This window comes from Salmo salar, chromosome 15 (genome assembly GCF_965601325.2).
Source record: "Salmo salar chromosome 15, fSalSal1, whole genome shotgun sequence".
NCBI lineage: Eukaryota > Metazoa > Chordata > Actinopteri > Salmoniformes > Salmonidae > Salmo > Salmo salar.
In genome coordinates this window covers 15,228,456-15,246,181 of record NC_138305.1, presented here as the reverse complement: position 1 = coordinate 15,246,181, position 17,726 = coordinate 15,228,456, and the positions used below count along the sequence as shown (strand labels likewise).

The following is a 17,726-nucleotide window of genomic DNA, read 5'->3' as shown; positions in this document are numbered from 1 at the left end:
TCATCTCTGTATACCTGTCGCAAGACCCACTGGTTGATGCTTATTTATAAAACCCTCTTAGGCCTCATGCCCCCTATCTGAGATATCGATAGATGTATAGATAGATCGATAGATGTGTCCTCCTCCCAGAGTGCTAAGAACCTTGGCGTGATCCTGGACAACACCCTGTCGTTCTCCACTAACATCAAGGCGGTGACCCGATCCTGTAGGTTCATGCTCTACAACATTCGCAGAGTACGACCCTGCCTCACACAGGAAGCGGCGCAGGTCCTAATCCAGGCACTTGTCATCTCCCGTCTGGATTACTGCAACTCGCTGTTGGCTGGGCTCCCTGCCTGTGCCATTAAACCCCTACAACTCATCCAGAACGCCGCAGCCCGTCTGGTGTTCAACCTTCCCAAGTTCTCTCACGTCACCCCGCTCCTCCGCTCTCTCCACTGGCTTCCAGTTGAAGCTCGCATCCGCTACAAGACCATGGTGATTGCCTACGGAGCTGTGAAGGGAACGGCACCTCCATACCTTCAGGCTCTGATCAGGCCCTACACCCAAACAAGGGCACTGCGTTCATCCACCTCTGGCCTGCTGGCCCCCCTACCTCTGAGAAAGCACAGTTCCCGCTCAGCCCAGTCAAAACTGTTCGCTGCTCTGACACCCCAATGGTGGAACAAGCTCCCTCACGACGCCAGGACAGCGGAGTCAATCACCACCTTCCGGAGACACCTGAAACCCCACCTCTTTAAGGAATACCTAGGATAGGATAAAGTAATCCTTCTAACCCCCCCCCCCCTTAAAAGATTTAGATGCACTATTGTAAAGTGGTTGTTCCACCGGATATCATAAGGTGAATGCACCAATTTGTAAGTCGCTCTGGATAAGAGCGTCTGCTACATGACTTAAATGTAATGTAATGTAATATCTACTGCAGCCCTCATCCTCCACATACAACACCCTTTCTGCCAGTCACATTCTGTTAAAGGTCCCCAAAGCACACACATCCCTGGGTCGCTCCACTTTTCAGTCCGCTGCAGCTAGCGACTGGAACGAGCTGCAACGAACACTCAAACTGGACAGTTTTATCTCAATCTCCTCATTCAAAGACTCAATCATGGACACTCTTACTGACAGTTGTGGCTGCTTTGCGTGATGTATTGTTGTCTCGACCTTCTTGTCCTTTGTGCTGTTGTCTGTGCCCAATAATGTTTGTACCATGTTTTGTGCTGCTACCATGTTGTTTTGCTACCATGTCGTTGTCATGTTGTGTTGCTACCATGCTGTGTTGTCATCTGTTGCTGACTTGCTATGTTGTTGTCTTAGGTCTCTCTTTATGTAGTGTTGTCTTGTCTCTCTTGCCATGATGTGTGTTTTGTCCTATATTTATATATTTTCCTCCCCGAGAGGAATGACTCCCCTCTCTTTAGAGTCAGTCTAACCCCCCTATAGGAATGACTCCCCTCTCTTTAGAGTCAGTCTAACTCCCCTAGAGGAATGACTCCCCTCTCTTTAGAGTCAGTCTAACTCCCCTAGAGGAATGACTCCCCTCTCTTTAGAGTCAGTCTAACTCCCCTAGAGGAATGACTCCCCTCTCTTTAGAGTCAGTCTAACCCCCCTAGAGGAATGACTCCCCTCTCTTTAGAGTCAGTTTAACTCCCCTAGAGGAATGACTCCCCTCTCTTTAGAGTCAGTCTAACTCCCCTAGAGGAATGACTCCCCTCTCTTTAGAGTCAGTCTAACTCCCCTAGAGGAATGACACCCCTCTCTTTAGAGTCAGTCTAACTCCCCTAGAGGAATGCCTCCCCTCTCTTTAGAGTCAGTCTACCCCCCTAGAGGAATGACTCCCCTCTCTTTAGAGTCAGTCTATCCCCCTAGAGGAATGACTCCCCTCTCTTTAGAGTCAGTCTAACTCCCCTAGAGGAATGACTCCCCTCTCTTTAGAGTCAGTCTAACCCCCCTAGAGGAATGACTCCCCTCTCTTTAGAGTCAGTCTAACTACCCTAGAGGAATGACTCCCCTCTCTTTAGAGTCAGTCTAACTCCCCTAGAGGAATGACACCCCTCTCTTTAGAGTCAGTAACTCCCCTAGAGGAATGACTCCCCTCTCTTTAGAGTCAGTCTACCCCCCTAGAGGAATGACTCCCCTCTCGAGTCTAACTCCCCAACTCTCCTCTCTGTAGAGTAACTTCAGAGTCACTTTATGTTGCATCACTGCATCAGTGGCGACTGCAGGCGTTTATAATCAGTATTTCACTTCCTCGTCTCTCTCTTTTTGCCTCCTGTAGCCTTCTCTAGTCTCCTATATTCTTCAGATGGCTAATTCTTTTTTATTTTTTTTAACTTTATTTATAGATTTTCAGATATAACAACAAAAACAGTACAACCCCAACCCCTCATTCTCCCATCCTTCCCCTCCCTTCCTCCAACCCTCCACTCCCTCCCTCCAAACCACCCACCAAACAAGGCATCTATAAAAGTAAGTTAAATAGGAAAGGAAAAACAGAAACAAACAGTAATAGAAACAAAAACAATGGGAAAAAAAAGTTCAATAAAAATTCTTATCAGCACAAATGGCAACTAGAACAGACATGACTGCTTACCGAACCCTACAAGTTACACTAAGTAAAAGACAGGCTCTCCACGTATTGTATTAAAGGGGACCAGGTTAAGTCTAACTTTTGTCGGGACCCATGCACAGTGTACCTACCCTTCTCCAGAGGTTAGATATTTGCCTGATGCATGGTAGCATTCAGGTCTAGGGGAAGTACCCCAAAAATGACAGCGACTGGGTTGGGGCTAACAGCTGTATTACACATATGTGAGAATGCCTCAAAAAATGGGGTTCCAGAGGCATACATACATACACGCACACACACACACACACACACACACACACACACACACACACACACACACACACACACACACACACACACACCTCCAAAAACATTTAGGTAAATAAGTAAATAGGAAAACAAACCCAGTAAAATTCAACATTTGTATAAATATAACATTGAACATCCTAACAAGCCAGAACACCAAAAATTGACTGGCAAACGCTTAGTAATTAGTACCCGTCCTGCAGCGTTCAATCGGCTATACAACAGGGAAACACTCCCATCCACCACCAAGCACCAGGGCAAACCAACCATTCAAATAGTAAAGAATAATACACATGGTCCTTTGGGAGTATAAACTTGTATGTATTAAACATGCTCACAGTATGTTAGTAGGGTATCCTATTAAGGCATGGAAAGAGAGCTCAGCCCTAGCCTTAAGTAGCGACTAGGCTAATTTTTACCACACCAGCTAGCACCGTCGCTGTACAACCGCAGCTAGTTGGTAAAAGCTAATTGTGCCATGTACTGTAAATAAAATACTATTCAAACTATATTGTCCTTGTGAGAACATGTCACCCTATACATATCATCATTGTTCAGAACGTTAAGTTACTGGATGAATAATTGTAATTTTTTTGGCAGCAGGGTGGAGGAACGTTTCTAATCAAGATATGAATTCACTAGTTGGTCCTTGTTCGCGTTAACATGGCTAGTGCAGGATCACGGTATGAGCCCAAAATGGCTAGTTACAGTGAGGGAAAAAAGTATTTGATCCCCTGCTGATTTTGTACGCTTGCCCACTGACAAAGAAATGATCAGTCTATAATTTTAATGGTAGGTTTATTTGAAAAGTGAGAGACAGGAATAACAACAAAAAAATCCAGAAAAACGCATGTCAAAAATGTTATAAATTGATTTGCATTTTAATGAGGGAAATAAGTATTTGACCCCCTCTCAATCAGAAAGATTTCTGGCTCCCAGATGTCTTTTATACAGGTAACGAGCTGAGATTAGGAGCACACTCCTAAAGGGAGTGGTGTCTTTTATACAGGTAACGAGCTGAGATTAGGAGCACACTCCTAAAGGGAGTGCTCCTTATCTCAGCTTGTTACCTGTATAAAAGACACCTGTCCACAGAAGCAATCAATCAGATTCCAAACTCTCCACCATGGCCAAGACCAAAGAGCTCTCCAAGGATGTCAGGGACAAGATTGTAGACCTACACAAGGCTGGAATGAGCTACAAGACCATCGCCAAGCAGCTTGGTGAGAAGGTGACAACAGTTGGTGCGATTATTCGCAAATGGAAGAAACACAAAAGAACTGTCAATCTCCCTCGGCCTGGGGCTCCATGCAAGATCTCACCTCGTGGAGTTGCAATGATCATGAGAACGGTGAGGGATCAGCCCAGAACTACACGGGAGGATCTTGTCAATGATCTCAAGGCAGCTGGGACCATAGTCACCAAGAAAACAATTGGTAACACACTACGCCGTGAAGGACTGAAATCCTGCAGCGCCCGCAAGGTCCCCCTGCTCAAGAAAGCACATATACATGCCCGTCTGAAGTTTTCCAATGAACATCTGAATGATTCAGAGGACAACTGGTGAAAGTGTTGTGGTCAGATGAGACCAGAATGGAGCTCTTTGGCATCAACTCAACTCGCCGTGTTTGGAGGAGGAGGAATGCTGCCTATGACCCCAAGAACAACATCCCCATCGTCAAACATGGAGGTGGAAACATTATGCTTTGGGGGTGTTTTTCTGCTAAGGGGACAGGACAACTTCACCGCATCAAAGGGACGATGGACGGGGCCAGGTACCGTCAAATCTTGGGTGAGAACCTCCTTCCCTCAGCCATGGCATTGAAAATGGGTCGTGGATTGGTATTCCAGCATGACATTGACCAAAAACACACGGCCAAGGCAACAAAGGAGTGGCTCAAGAAGAAGCACATTAAGGTCCTGGAGTGTCTGTGGAGGCAGCTGAAGGTTCGAGTTGCCAAACGTCAGCCTCGAAACCTTAATGACTTGGAGAAGATCTGCAAAGAGGAGTGGGACAAAATCCCTCCTGAGATGTGTGCAAACCTGGTAGCCAACTACAAGAAATGTCTGACCTCTGTGATTGCCAACAAGGGTTTTGCCACCAAGTAGTAAGTCATGTTTTGCAGAGGAGTCAAATACTTATTTTCCTCATTAAAATGCAAATTATTTTCTGGATTTTTTAAAATGTTATTCTGTCTCTCACTGTTCAAATAAACCTACCATTAAAATTATAGACTGATCATTTCTTTGTCAGTGGGCAAACATACAAAATCAGCAGGGGATCAAATACTTTTTCCCTCACTGTAATATTATGTTGCCAGTCCTCCTGTGGATGTAGGTGCACGACAATGTATTCTTTGGTCTTGGTTAGGTTTAAGAATGTCTTCTGCTCGCTGGAGGGAGTAGTGATTTTTAGTACAGCTGGGTAAAGAATGCCGAACTTGGTGTCCCGACAGCGGTGTAGGAGCCCCCTCACCTCGTTGAAGGCTGACCTCTTCTTCATGACTGCCGCCGTGTAGTCAGGGTAAATGCGAATATTCTGACTGTCGTGGGTGATGGGAGCGGCTCACGCTGCCTTACGGAAGACATCCTCCTTCTCCTGAAGGTAGTGGAATTGAACTACTATGGGTCTGGGCGGCTCCCCATTCTGTGCGGACTGTATGCTGATGTGCGCATGGTCAAGGGTGGGGGTGTAATGGAGGCCCCGTTCCCCCGGCGCTGTCTGTTCTCGAGGTCCTCAACCTTGGAAGTAAGTTTGACGACATCTGATGATAGCCGGGTGACTTGCTCTTCCAGTGTCACCACTTTGTCGGACTAAATATTTGCGCCATCTTCCAGGCTATTCAGACAGGTGTCATGTCTCGCCAAGACTTCGTTAACGCAGTCGATCTTTATGTTTACCTCCGTGGCGAGAATAGCTATTTGTGCGGATAGGTCAGTGGATAGTGACTCCACCTTAGCCAGCAGTCTGTTCGGATTTAATGATAGCCACCATTACCATGGCTAGGTCGGGGGGATCAGAGTCTGTGTCAGGTGAACCCGAGGCTTCATCAGAGGCCTGCTCCTTTGTGGCCCGCGGCCATTGTTCTCTCGACATTTTACGATTAAAAGGCCAACATTTTCAGAAAAAAAGCCAGATTAGTAAATTGGGTTCGATTCCAAATTAAATGTTACAAAATTAACACCGTGGGGGAGGTGATGGTCAAGTATTAATAGAAATTGTTCGCCCTGTATCGGAGCACTGAGAAAACGCGTCTTCATATGTTGCTGCTCACCAGGACGCCCTCAGCTGGCTAATTCTGTAGAAAATAATAAATGAACAGTTGAACTCAGTAAATAACGATTGAGATCTGATTCCTCTGGAGTGTGGTCGCCAGACACTATGGAGCTCGTTAAGAAACAAACAAACACTGTTCACCAGGACTCAGGAATGAAAAACACATTTTAAGCTGCATTTTGATTAAAGCGTTGCCTTAAATCAACAAAACAGGAAATAAAGGGTCTGGGTTCAGAGAGTGGCATGGAGCAGAGAGCTCTGTCAGTCTGGATTTTTATTTCCAGGGACCATCCATGGACCACGCAGGGACCACCCAGGACGACAATGCACCAACACCACCAACAATAGTAATAAAACGTATGTACACATGACCAAGTCGTTTTGGATACAAGTCTCTGCTAAATGGCATATATTAATTGCCACAAGGTCTTCAGATCTATCTTATTAGCATTGATTCTGGATATTTTTTTTTTAATTACTCAAACTTTTAGCTTCACAATTTTTCTATGCCCCTGCATGGTCCATCTCCTCTAATCTCCTTACTGAAACCATTTCCCTGATAAACAGACACAATATACACTTTATATACGTCAGTATGTGGACACCCCATCATACACTATATATATATATATATATATATATATAGTTGAAGTTGAAGTGTATATACAGTGTGTATACAGTTGAAGTCGGAAGTTTACATACACCTTAGCCAACTACATTTAAACTCAGTTTTTCACAATTCCTGACATTTAATCCTAGTAAAAATTCCCTGTCTTATGTCAGTTAGGATCACCACTTTATTTAAAAAATGTGAAATGTCAGAATAATAGTAGAGAGAATGATTTATTTCAGCTTTTATTTCATACATCACATTTCCAGTGGGTCAGAAGTTTACATACACTCAATTAGTATTTGGTAGCATTGCCTTTAAATTGTTTAACTTGGGTCAAACATTTCAGGTAGCCTTCCACAAGCTTCCCACAATAAGTTGGGTGAATTTTGGCCCATTCCTCCTGACAGAGCTGGTGTAACTGAGTCAGGTTTGTCCTTGAACGCACACGCTTTTTCAGTTCTGCCCACAAATTCTCTATGGGATTGAGGTCAGGGCCTTGTGATGGCCACTCCAATACCTTTACCTTGTTGTCCTTAAGCCATTTTGCCACAACTTTGGAAGTATGCTTGGGGTCATTGTCCATTTGGAAGACCCATTTGCGACCAAGCTTTAACTTCCTGACTGATGTCTTGAGATGTTGCTTCAATATATCCACATAATTGTCCTTCCTCATGATGCCATCTATTTTGTGAAGTGCACCAGTCCCTCCTGCAGCAAAGCACCCCCACAATAGCAAAGCACCCCCACAACAGCAAAGCACCCCCACAACACCTTCCCAACCGTGCTTCACGGTTGGGAAGGTGTTCTTCGGCTTGTAAGCCTCACCCTTTTTCCTCCAAACATAATGATGGCCATTATGGGCAAACAGTTCTATTTTTGTTTCATCAGACCAGAGGACATTTCTCCAAAAAGTACGATCTTTGTACCCATGTGCAGTTACAAACCGTAGTCTGGCTTTTTTATGATGGTTTGGAGCAGTGGCTTCTTCCTTGCTGAGCGGCCTTTCAGGTTATTTCAATATATGACTCGTTTTACTCTGGATATAGATACTGTTGTACCTGTTTCCTCCAGCATCTTCACAAGGTCATTTGCTGTTGTCATTTGCTGTTGTTCATACTAGGCGTATGTCAAGGCTCACTACTTCACAGGAGAGCCGTTTGAATGTAAACTTTTTTTTATCAAAACGTTTTTTTGGGCCAGAAATGCCTTCTCAAACATGTGAACTTTTATTTGCCTCAATAACAAACTTGTATGCTATCTGTAAATACAAATAAAATAGTTAAATTATGAGCCAAGTTGGTTAAACCACAGAAAAAGTCAGCAACCTTCCCACTACCCATGAATGGCTGAGATAATGAGTGGGCTGGACATGCCGAGAGATGAGTTTGGATTGGTCTGCCATATAGCACGCTTCTGTTTATTTGAGCTGGTCAGTTTGTGTACGTAGTCCTGTCTAAGGCAGCTTTTTTTTAAATATATCGCGTAGAAAAACTTAACAAAAGACTCAACTATGCAAGTATCAATTTCAATAGAACGTCACTGCAACAAGTGCTTCGAGCACTTCTGGCACACTCTCGTTTGAGAATAACTGATGAATTGACGAACGTTCAACACCGGTTGAATATGGCCGGTGTCAGTAAACGTCAGTAAAAAAACTTTATTATTAATTAATTAAATTGCCAGGAGCACAGGTACAGTCACCACCGCTCTGGATAACATGAAAACAGCCTCACTAGCTCTGCTAGGGCGAGTAAAATGGTCAGAGTTTGGGTGGGGGCTAAAGCTTAAGATGATTCTTATGGCATTGCACATGGTCAGTGTGACCCAGAGTGACTTGACACAGCAACTGGCCAAACAAGCTGTACAAACAAAACGGAAACGACACAGGATGTCTTATTTAATGAAAGGGGTTGCAGTCTGCCTGTGAAGCGTTCATCCATGTATACGGGTAAGAGTCTAGCTACAGTTTCAGATATAAGTTTCTAATTTTGTCAGAAAGTTGTTTTCATTTCAAGTTAAAGCTTACTGTTAGCTAGCGAGCTAGCTGACGTTAAATGGCTAGCTAACATTACGTTCATGGTCTGTGTGTAGTAATGTTATCTCAGAATGCCATTTCGCATTGCTAGTTATAGCCTAATGTTAGCTAGCTAACTAGCTAACATTGAACCTATTTGGTTAACTTTAGCTAGCTATGACAATCAGTTTGTATTGCTAGTACTCTATGGATTGGGATTATGGTTTATTGTTTAGCTAGAATGTTGTCACGGTTGTCTTCGTCCTCTGATGATATAACGAAATCATCGTTGGAAAATGTGGACCAATACGCAGCAGGTACGTGTATGCTCATCTTGTTTTTTAATTACTCTCAAAATGAACATACAAAAATAACAAACACGAAAAAACGAACGACAATAACAGTCTGACTAGGCACAGGGCTAAGCACAGAACAATCACCCACAAAACTCAAACACAAACACACCCTAATATATGGGACTCTCAATCAAAGGCAGATAGACAACACCTGCCTTCAACTGAGAGTCCCAACCCCAATTAACCAAACATAGACATACACTCACTAGACTCCACATAGAACTACCTAGACATAAACCAAAATCCGGAAATACTAAATCAAACACCCTTTACACAAACACACCACCCCGAACCACATAAAACAAATACCCCCTGCCACGCCCTGACCAAACTACAAAACAATTAACCTTATATACTGGCCAGGACGCGACAGTACCCCCCCCTTAAAGGTGCTACCCCAGAAGCACCTTAACAAAAAATAACCCCAAGCAACACCAACAAAAGAAAAATTCCCCCTTACTAAAGGGAGGGAAGGGAGGGTGGCTGCCGTCAACGACGGCACTGTGCTACACCCCCCCTCCCCAACCCACCTATTTTTTGGAGGTGGCTCCGGCTCAGGCCGTTCCAGGCTGTCTGGGCAGTCTGGCAGCTCGGGACAGTCTGGGCAGTCTGGCAGCTCGGGACAGTCTGGGCAGTCTGGCAGCTCGGGACAGTCTGGGCAGTCTGGCAGCTCGGGACAGTCTGGGCAGTCTGGCAGCTCGGGACAGTCTGGGCAGTCTGGCAATTCGGGACAGTCTGGCAATTCGGGACAGTCTGGCCACTCGGGCCACTCCGGCAGTTCAGGGCAGTCTGGCCACTCCGGCAGTTCAGGGCAGTCTGGCCACTCCGGCAGTTCAGGGCAGTCTGGCCACTCCGGCAGTTCAGGGCAGTCTGGCCACTCCGGCAGTTCAGCGCAGTCTGGCCACTCCGGCAGTTCAGCGCAGTCTGGCCACTCCGGCAGTTCAGCGCAGTCTGACCTCTCTGGCGACTGTTGACTGGCGGGCAGCTCTGGCGACTGTTGACTGGCGGGCAGCTCTGACGACTGTTGACTGGCGGGCAGCTCTGACGACTGTTGACTGGCGGGCAGCTCTGACGACTGTTGACTGGCGGGCAGCTCTGACGACTGTTGACTGGCGGGCAGCTCTGACGACTGTTGACTGGCGGGCAGCTCTGATGATGACTGTTGACTGGCGGGCAGCTCTGACGACTGTTGACTGGCGGGCAGCTCTGATGATGACTGTTGACTGGCGGGCAGCTCTGATGATGACTGTTGACTGGCGGGCAGCTCTGATGATGACTGTTGACTGGCGGGCAGCTCTGATGATGACTGTTGACTGGCGGGCAGCTCTGATGATGACTGTTGACTGGCGGGCAGCTCTGATGATGACTGTTGACTGGCGGGCAGCTCTGATGAAGACTGTTGACTGGCGGCGCAGCTCTGATGAAGACTGTTGACTGGCGGGCAGCTCTGATGAAGACTGTTGACTGGCGGGCAGCTCTGATGATGACTGTTGACTGGCGGGCAGCTCTGATGATGACTGTTGACTGGCGGGCTGACGCACTATAATCCTGGTGCGTGGTGCTGGTACCGGATATACCAGCTTATGAACACGCACCTCCAGGCTAGTGCGGGGAGCGGGAACAGGACGAGTCGGACTGGGTTGACGCACTTCCGGGTCCGCACGAGAGACAGGAGCTGGAAACCCAGGGCTATGGAGGCGCACAGTCGGTCTAGATCTTACCTCCTGCACAACCCGCCTTGGCTGGATGGAACTAGTAGCCCTGTACGAGCGGGGTGCTCGTACAGGGCAGACTGGGCTGTGCAGGGGCCTGATGGTAGCCGTGCGTAGAGCGGGAGTTGGGTAGCCTGGTCCTCGGAGGCGTACCGGCGACCAGATGCGCTGCGCAGGCATCCTCCTACCAGGCTGGATGCCCGCCCTAGCACGGCACCTGCGAGGGGCTGGAATAACTCGCACCGGACTGTGCGTGCGTATGGGTGAGATAGTGCGCTTCTCAGCGAAACATAGCGCTCTCCACCCCATACGCTCCTCCATATAACCACGGGTAGCTGGCTTCCGGCTCTTCTTACGCCTAGCCAAACTACCCGTGTGCCCCCCCAAAAAATTTTCTTGGGGGTGCCTCTCGTGCTTCTCCATCAGCGCGTCCACTCTGGCCTCGTACCACCGCCTCTCTGCCTTGGCTGCCTCAATTTCCCACTGCGGGCGGCGATAATCCCCATCCTGATGCCAGGGTCCGGCCCCGTCCAGAACTTCCTCCCAAGTCCACTTCTCCCGCCAGTCCAACTCGAACTCCGTCTGCTCCTTCCTCTGCTGCTTGGTCCTTTGGTGGTGGGTGATTCTGTCACGGTTGTCTTCGTCCTCTGATGATATAACGAAATCATCGTTGGAAAATGTGGACCAATACGCAGCAGGTACGTGTATGCTCATCTTGATTTTTAATTACTCTCAAAATGAACATACAAAAATAACAAACACGAAAAAACGAACGACAATAACAGTCTGACTAGGCACACGGCTAAGCACAGAACAATCACCCACAAAACTCAAACACAAACACACCCTAATATATGGGACTCTCAATCAAAGGCAGATAGACAACACCTGCCTTCAACTGAGAGTCCCAACCCCAATTAACCAAACATAGACATACACTCACTAGACTCCACATAGAACTACCTAGACATAAACCAAAACCCGGAAATACTAAATCAAACACCCTTTCCACAAACACACCACCCCGAACCACATAAAACAAATACCCCCTGCCACGCCCTGACCAAACTACAAAACAATTAACCTTATATACTGGCCAGGACGTGACAAATGTCTAAACAAAAGACTCCTCTTCGCCAGATGATTACGTGACCCATCAAGTTAGCCAGGTGTGTCTGACGGTGATTGTGGCTATCCATTTTATAATAATACCAAAATATTTGAATCTGGAATTTGTCTTTCAGCATAAGTAGAACACACCTGACTCTCCTCAACCAGTCAAAACAAGGAGAATGGTCTAATGCCTCCCATCAAAAAGAAAGCTGGCCCAAATAAGCAGAGGTTAAACCTGTGTGCCTAGTTAAATAATAGGTTAAATAAAATAAAATAAATACCTGAAGCAGAAGGACTTGAAGTTCACTACTCGCTGCATCAACAACTACGCAGAGGATAATGCAATAGTATTACCAGGACGCCATCCAGGACACAAACACTTTGGTGGAAAGCTGCTGCCATCCCATGTGACAAAAGCAGCAGTGTGGCGTCTCTACAAGGAATCGATGACAACACTTGGTATGTAAAGCATAAACAACACATTTTGATTATTTAATTGACCTCAAACCTGATTGGCAGTACTTTTATTGATCTCACATTATTTCTGTATTTTCCAGAGGTACGTGTAGGTGGGCTGTGTGTTATCATTTTAACTTACAGTTTCCAAGATGATGTTTCTGTATGCAGTGCTGCTGCTATGCACATTTGTAATGATGCATAAAAAATTATAGTACATTTTACGTGACATTTTATTTTCATTAACTTATCCTAATGTTATTTTGTTATTTGCAGATGCACTATTCTTCTGACCCTATGCAGCCAGGTCCCATCTACTTTTTAACTCCTCGCAAGTGTGGCTTGTTTGGTGTCCGCTGTGAAGGAATACCACAACAAGTCAACTACTTGATTGATGAAGGCATGTCATCCAACAAAGGCAGCAGCACAGTCATCAACTACATGCACCATTTCTTCACCAACTACGGAATAGGGGAAACACGTGTGGACCTGAATTGTGATATCTGCAGTGGCCAAAACAAGAACAAGTTTGTGCTCTGGTATTGTGCCTAGTGGACCATGCACAAGCTCCACCACAGTCTGGACCTTCACTTCCTGATCACAGGCCACACCAAGTTTGCCCCCAACGGGTGCTTCAGCCTCATCAAGCAGTGCTTCAGAAAGACCAGAGTGAACACTATGTCTGAGATTGCTGGTGATGTGAAGGACAGCACTGTGACAGGGGTCCACATCCCACAGCTGGTTGGACTGGAGGATGGTACGGTGCTGGTGGAAAGCTATGGCTGGCAACAACACCTGACTCCATATTTCAGGACATTGCCACAGTTCAAAAGTACCAGCACTTCAGGTGGAGTATAATTTTGAATATAATTTTCATTGCATTGTATGAGGTTATTCTTCTTATCTAAACTTGGGAGGTGAATTGATGTTGTGCAAGGTTGTATTGTCTTATTTTTTTTTGTTATTTCCTGTTTTACAGCTTCGGATACTCTGCAGCCTGGTGTTGTTCAGTCCGGACCAGGTTTCAGCGGCTGCACAACACTGACATCCTTCCTCCCATAGATGGTCTGCCTGCACAGGCACCACCTGGACTGGACACAACTAGACACCCTTCCTCCCATAAATGGTCTGCCTGTACAGGCACCACCTGGACTGGACACAACTAGACACCCTTCCTCCCATAGATGGTCTGCCTGTACAAGCACCACCTGGACTGGACACAGCTAGACAAACGTATCTTTTTGAGAAGATCAGGGAGTTTTGCAATGAAGTGGCTATGGACATCACATGCCCTGCATCAAAGCCAAGGGCAGGATAGAAACAGGCTCTCCGAATATAGATTTCTTTGTTCATGCGTGTTTCGGACGGACCAGTCATCAGCACTATCTGCACTGCCTCTATTCAATTGACTCTCTCCTCACACACACACACACCATACATTGCTGCTACTATTTATTTATCCTGCTGCTCAGCCACTTTATCCCTGATTGTATGCATATACAGTATACACACATTATATATACACACAATGCAAAATGTATATATACACTATATATATACACATACACTATTTATACAGCAGTATGTGGATACCCCTTTATACATCATATATACACTATATACTGTACACTATATAGACTATGTATACAGGAGTATGTGGACACCCCTTCAAATTAGTGGATTCGGCCATTTCAGCCACATTCGTTGTTGACAGGTGTATAAAACTGAGCACACAGCCATGCAATCTCCATAGACAAACATTGGCAGTAGAATGGCCTTACAGAAGAGCTCAGTGACTTTTAACGTGGCACCGTCATAGGATGTCACCTTTCCAACAAGTCAGTTTGTCAAATTTCTGTCCTGCTGGAGCTGCCCCGGTCAACTGTAAGTGCTGAAGTGGAAAAGTCTAGGTGCAACAACGGCTCAGCCGCAAAGTGGTAGACCACACAAGCTCACAGAACAGGACTGCCGAGTGCTGAAGCACGTAGTGAGTAAAAATCGTCTGTCCTCAGTTGCAACACACTACCGATTTCCAAACTACCTCTGGAAGCAACGTCAGCACAATAACTGTTCATCGGGAGCTTTATGAAATGGGTTTCCATTGTCAAGCAGGCACACAAGCCTAAGATCACCATGCACAATGCCAAGCATCAGCTGGAGTGGTGTGAAGCTCACCGCCGTTAGACTCTGGAGAAGTGGAAACGCGATCTCTGGAGTGATGAATCACACTTCACCATCTGGCAGTCCGACGGATTAATCTGGGTTTAACGGATGCCAGGATAATGCTACCTGCCCCAATGCATAGTGCCAACTGTAAAGTTTGGTGGAGGAATAATGGTCTGGGGCTGTTTAGTCATGGTTCGGGCCCCTTAGTTCCAGTGAAGGGAAATACAGCATACAGCTTCCAACTTTGTGGCAACAGTTTGGGGAAGGCCCTTTCCTGTTTCACCATGACAATGCCCCCATGCACAAAGCGAGGTCCATACAGAAATGGTTTGTCAAGGTCGGTATGAAAGAACTTGGCTGGCCTGCACAGAGCCCTGACCTCAACCCCATCGAACACCTTTGGGATGAATTGGAATGCCGACTGCGAGCCAGGCCTAATCACCCAACATCAGTGCCCAACCTCACTAATGCTCTTGTGGCTGAATGGAAGCAAGTCCACACAGCAATGTTCCAACATCTAGTGGAAAGCCTTCCCAGAAGAGCGGAGGCTGTTATAGCAGCAACTCCATATTAATGCCCATGATTTTGGAATGTGATGTTCGACAAGCAGGTGTCCACATACTTTTGGTCATGTGTATTTCCCTCCAACACAGAGGGTTTATTTCTCTGCTCTTCAAAGGGATATCTGAGCGGAAGGGAGTCTGAAGTATCAGACAGGTCTATAGGGTCTCTCTCTCTCTCTCTCTCTACTAGACTAGACGATGTCCGCGACCAAACTTACTGATGTGCAGATTTTGTATCCGACTCCGAAGTCGAAGCGACACTGTTCATCCATGGAGTAGTTGATCCCTGGCAGCTCCGGCAGCTGGGGCCAGTCGTGTTTGAACGGGTCGTCCAGGAGACAGTCGTACGAACTACGAGACACAAGAAAAGTTTCATTTCATTTTCAGAAATGTTGTTAAATTCGTTTTTATTGTTTAACACTAGAACCGCTGGGCCTCGAGGGACCCCCCCAAGCTAAGGAGCAGTCATTCTGACTGCAACACTCTAAAAACATTCATGAACACAACCAAATAATAATTGGGTTGTGTTCATGAAGGTGTTAGTTAACATTAGAATACACATTTTTTTATGTAAAAAAAACAACTGTTCAATAAATTGTACTTGTGGAGTGCCTTTGTTGCAACTATGAAACAGAAACCATATGTGTTGGAACACGGTAACAAAGATGCATGCACAGTAAGCAAAATGTGAGGTGAAATGATGAAAACAGTAGCCCAAACATCATCATAAGCACCAAGTGTGCTTGATAAATAGTGAAAATCAGCACAAAAGCAATAAAGGCATTATAATGAATAGAAGTTTGATATGACTGTACCAAGTTATCTAGCTGAATAAACTAAGTTTGAGCCTATTCCTGGAAACATTGAACCACTGTAGTTTACATCAATTATAATTTCTAAAGTGGAAGTTGGAAAAGTTCTATTTGAGTGTTTCAGTGAATGGTTAGTGAGGGAGGCCCTGCTTTCTCGCTTCCCCAGTTGTTTAGTTAATTTTCATGCCAATCTCCTTTGCATTAGCGTAGCCTCTCCTGTAGCCTGTCAACTATGTGTCTGTCTATCCCTGTTCTCTCCTCTCTGCACAGGCCATACAAACGCTTCACACCGCGTGGCCGCTACCACTCTAACCTGTTGGTCCCAGCGCGCATGACCCACGTGGAGTCCCAGGTCTCCGGCAGCCTCTGGAACTGCCGGTCTGCGGCCAACATGGCAGAGTTCATCTCAGCCTATGCTACCCTCCAGTCCCTCGACTTCTTGGCACTGACGGAAACATGGATTACCACAGAAAACACTGCTACTCCTACTGCTCTCTCCTCGTCTGACCACGTGTTCTCGCACACCCCGAGAGCATCTGGTCAGCGGGGTGGTGGCACTGGAATCCTCATCTCTCCCAAGTGGACATTCTCTCTTTCTCCCCTGACCCATCTGTCTATCTCCTCCTTTGAATTCCATGCTGTCACAGTCACTAGCCCATTCAAGCTTAACATCCTTATCATTTATCGCTCTCCAGGTTCCCTTGGAGAGTTCATCAATGAGCTTGACGTCTTGATAAGTTCCTTTCCTGAGGATGGCTCACCCCTCATAGTTCTGGGTGACTTTAACCTCCCTACGCCTACCTTTGACTAATTTCTCTCTTCCTTCTTCTTTCCACTCCTCTCCTCTTTTGACCTCACCCTCTCACCGTCCCCCCCTACTCACAAGGCAGGCAATACGCTTGACCTCATCTTTACTAGATGCTGTTCTTCTACTAATCTCACTGCAACTCCCCTCCAAGTCTCCGACAACTACCTTGTATCCTTTTCCCTCTCACTCTCCTCCAACACTACTCACTCTGCCCCTACTCAGATGGTATTGGTATTGTGCCGTCGCAACCTTCGCTCTCTCTCTCCTGCTACTCTTTCCTCTTCCATCCTATCAGCTCTTCCCTCTGCTCAATCCTTCTCCAACCAATCTTCTGATTCTGCCTCCTCAACCCTCCTCTCCTCCCTTTCTGCATCCTTTGACTCTCTATGTCCCCTATCCTCCCGGCCGGCTCGGTCCTCCCCTCCTGCTCCATGGCTTGACGACTCATTGCGAGCTCACAGAACAGGGCTCCGGGCAGCCGAGCGGAAATGGAGGAAAACTAGCCTCCCTTCGGACCTGGCATCTTTTCACTCCCTCCTCTCTACATTTTCTTCCTCTGTTTCTGCTGTTAAAGCCACTTTCTACCACTCTAAATTCCAAGCATCTGCCTCTAACCCTCCCTCCTGAATCCTCCTCCCGCCCTCCTCCCTCTCTGCGGATGACTTCGTCAACCATTTTGAAAAGAAGGTTGGCGACATCCGATCCTCGTTTGTTAAGTCAAACGACACCGTTGGTCCTGCTCACAATGCTCTACCCTATGCTTTGACCTCTTTCTCCCCTCTCTCTCCAGATGAAATCTTGCGACTTGTGACAGCTGGCCGCCCAACAACCTGCCCACTTGACCCTATCCCCTCCTCTCTTCTCCAGACCATTTCCGGAGACCTTCTCCCTTACCTCACCTCGCTCATCAACTCATCCTTGACCGCTGGCTACGTCCCTTCCGTCTTCAAGAGAGTGAGAGTTG

At 46.5% G+C, this 17,726-nt stretch overlaps 1 protein-coding gene across 1 annotated transcript in view; it reads right to left on the bottom strand.

The window, feature by feature from the left end:
• Window positions 1-17,726, bottom strand: part of adamts3 (ADAM metallopeptidase with thrombospondin type 1 motif, 3) — a 435,600-nt gene that overhangs the window by 132,112 nt on the left and 285,762 nt on the right. The window contains exon 10 of the mRNA XM_045695469.2: window positions 15,361-15,493. Coding sequence (XP_045551425.1) covers window positions 15,361-15,493 — 133 coding nt within the window. The remainder of the gene's footprint in view (window positions 1-15,360; window positions 15,494-17,726) is intronic.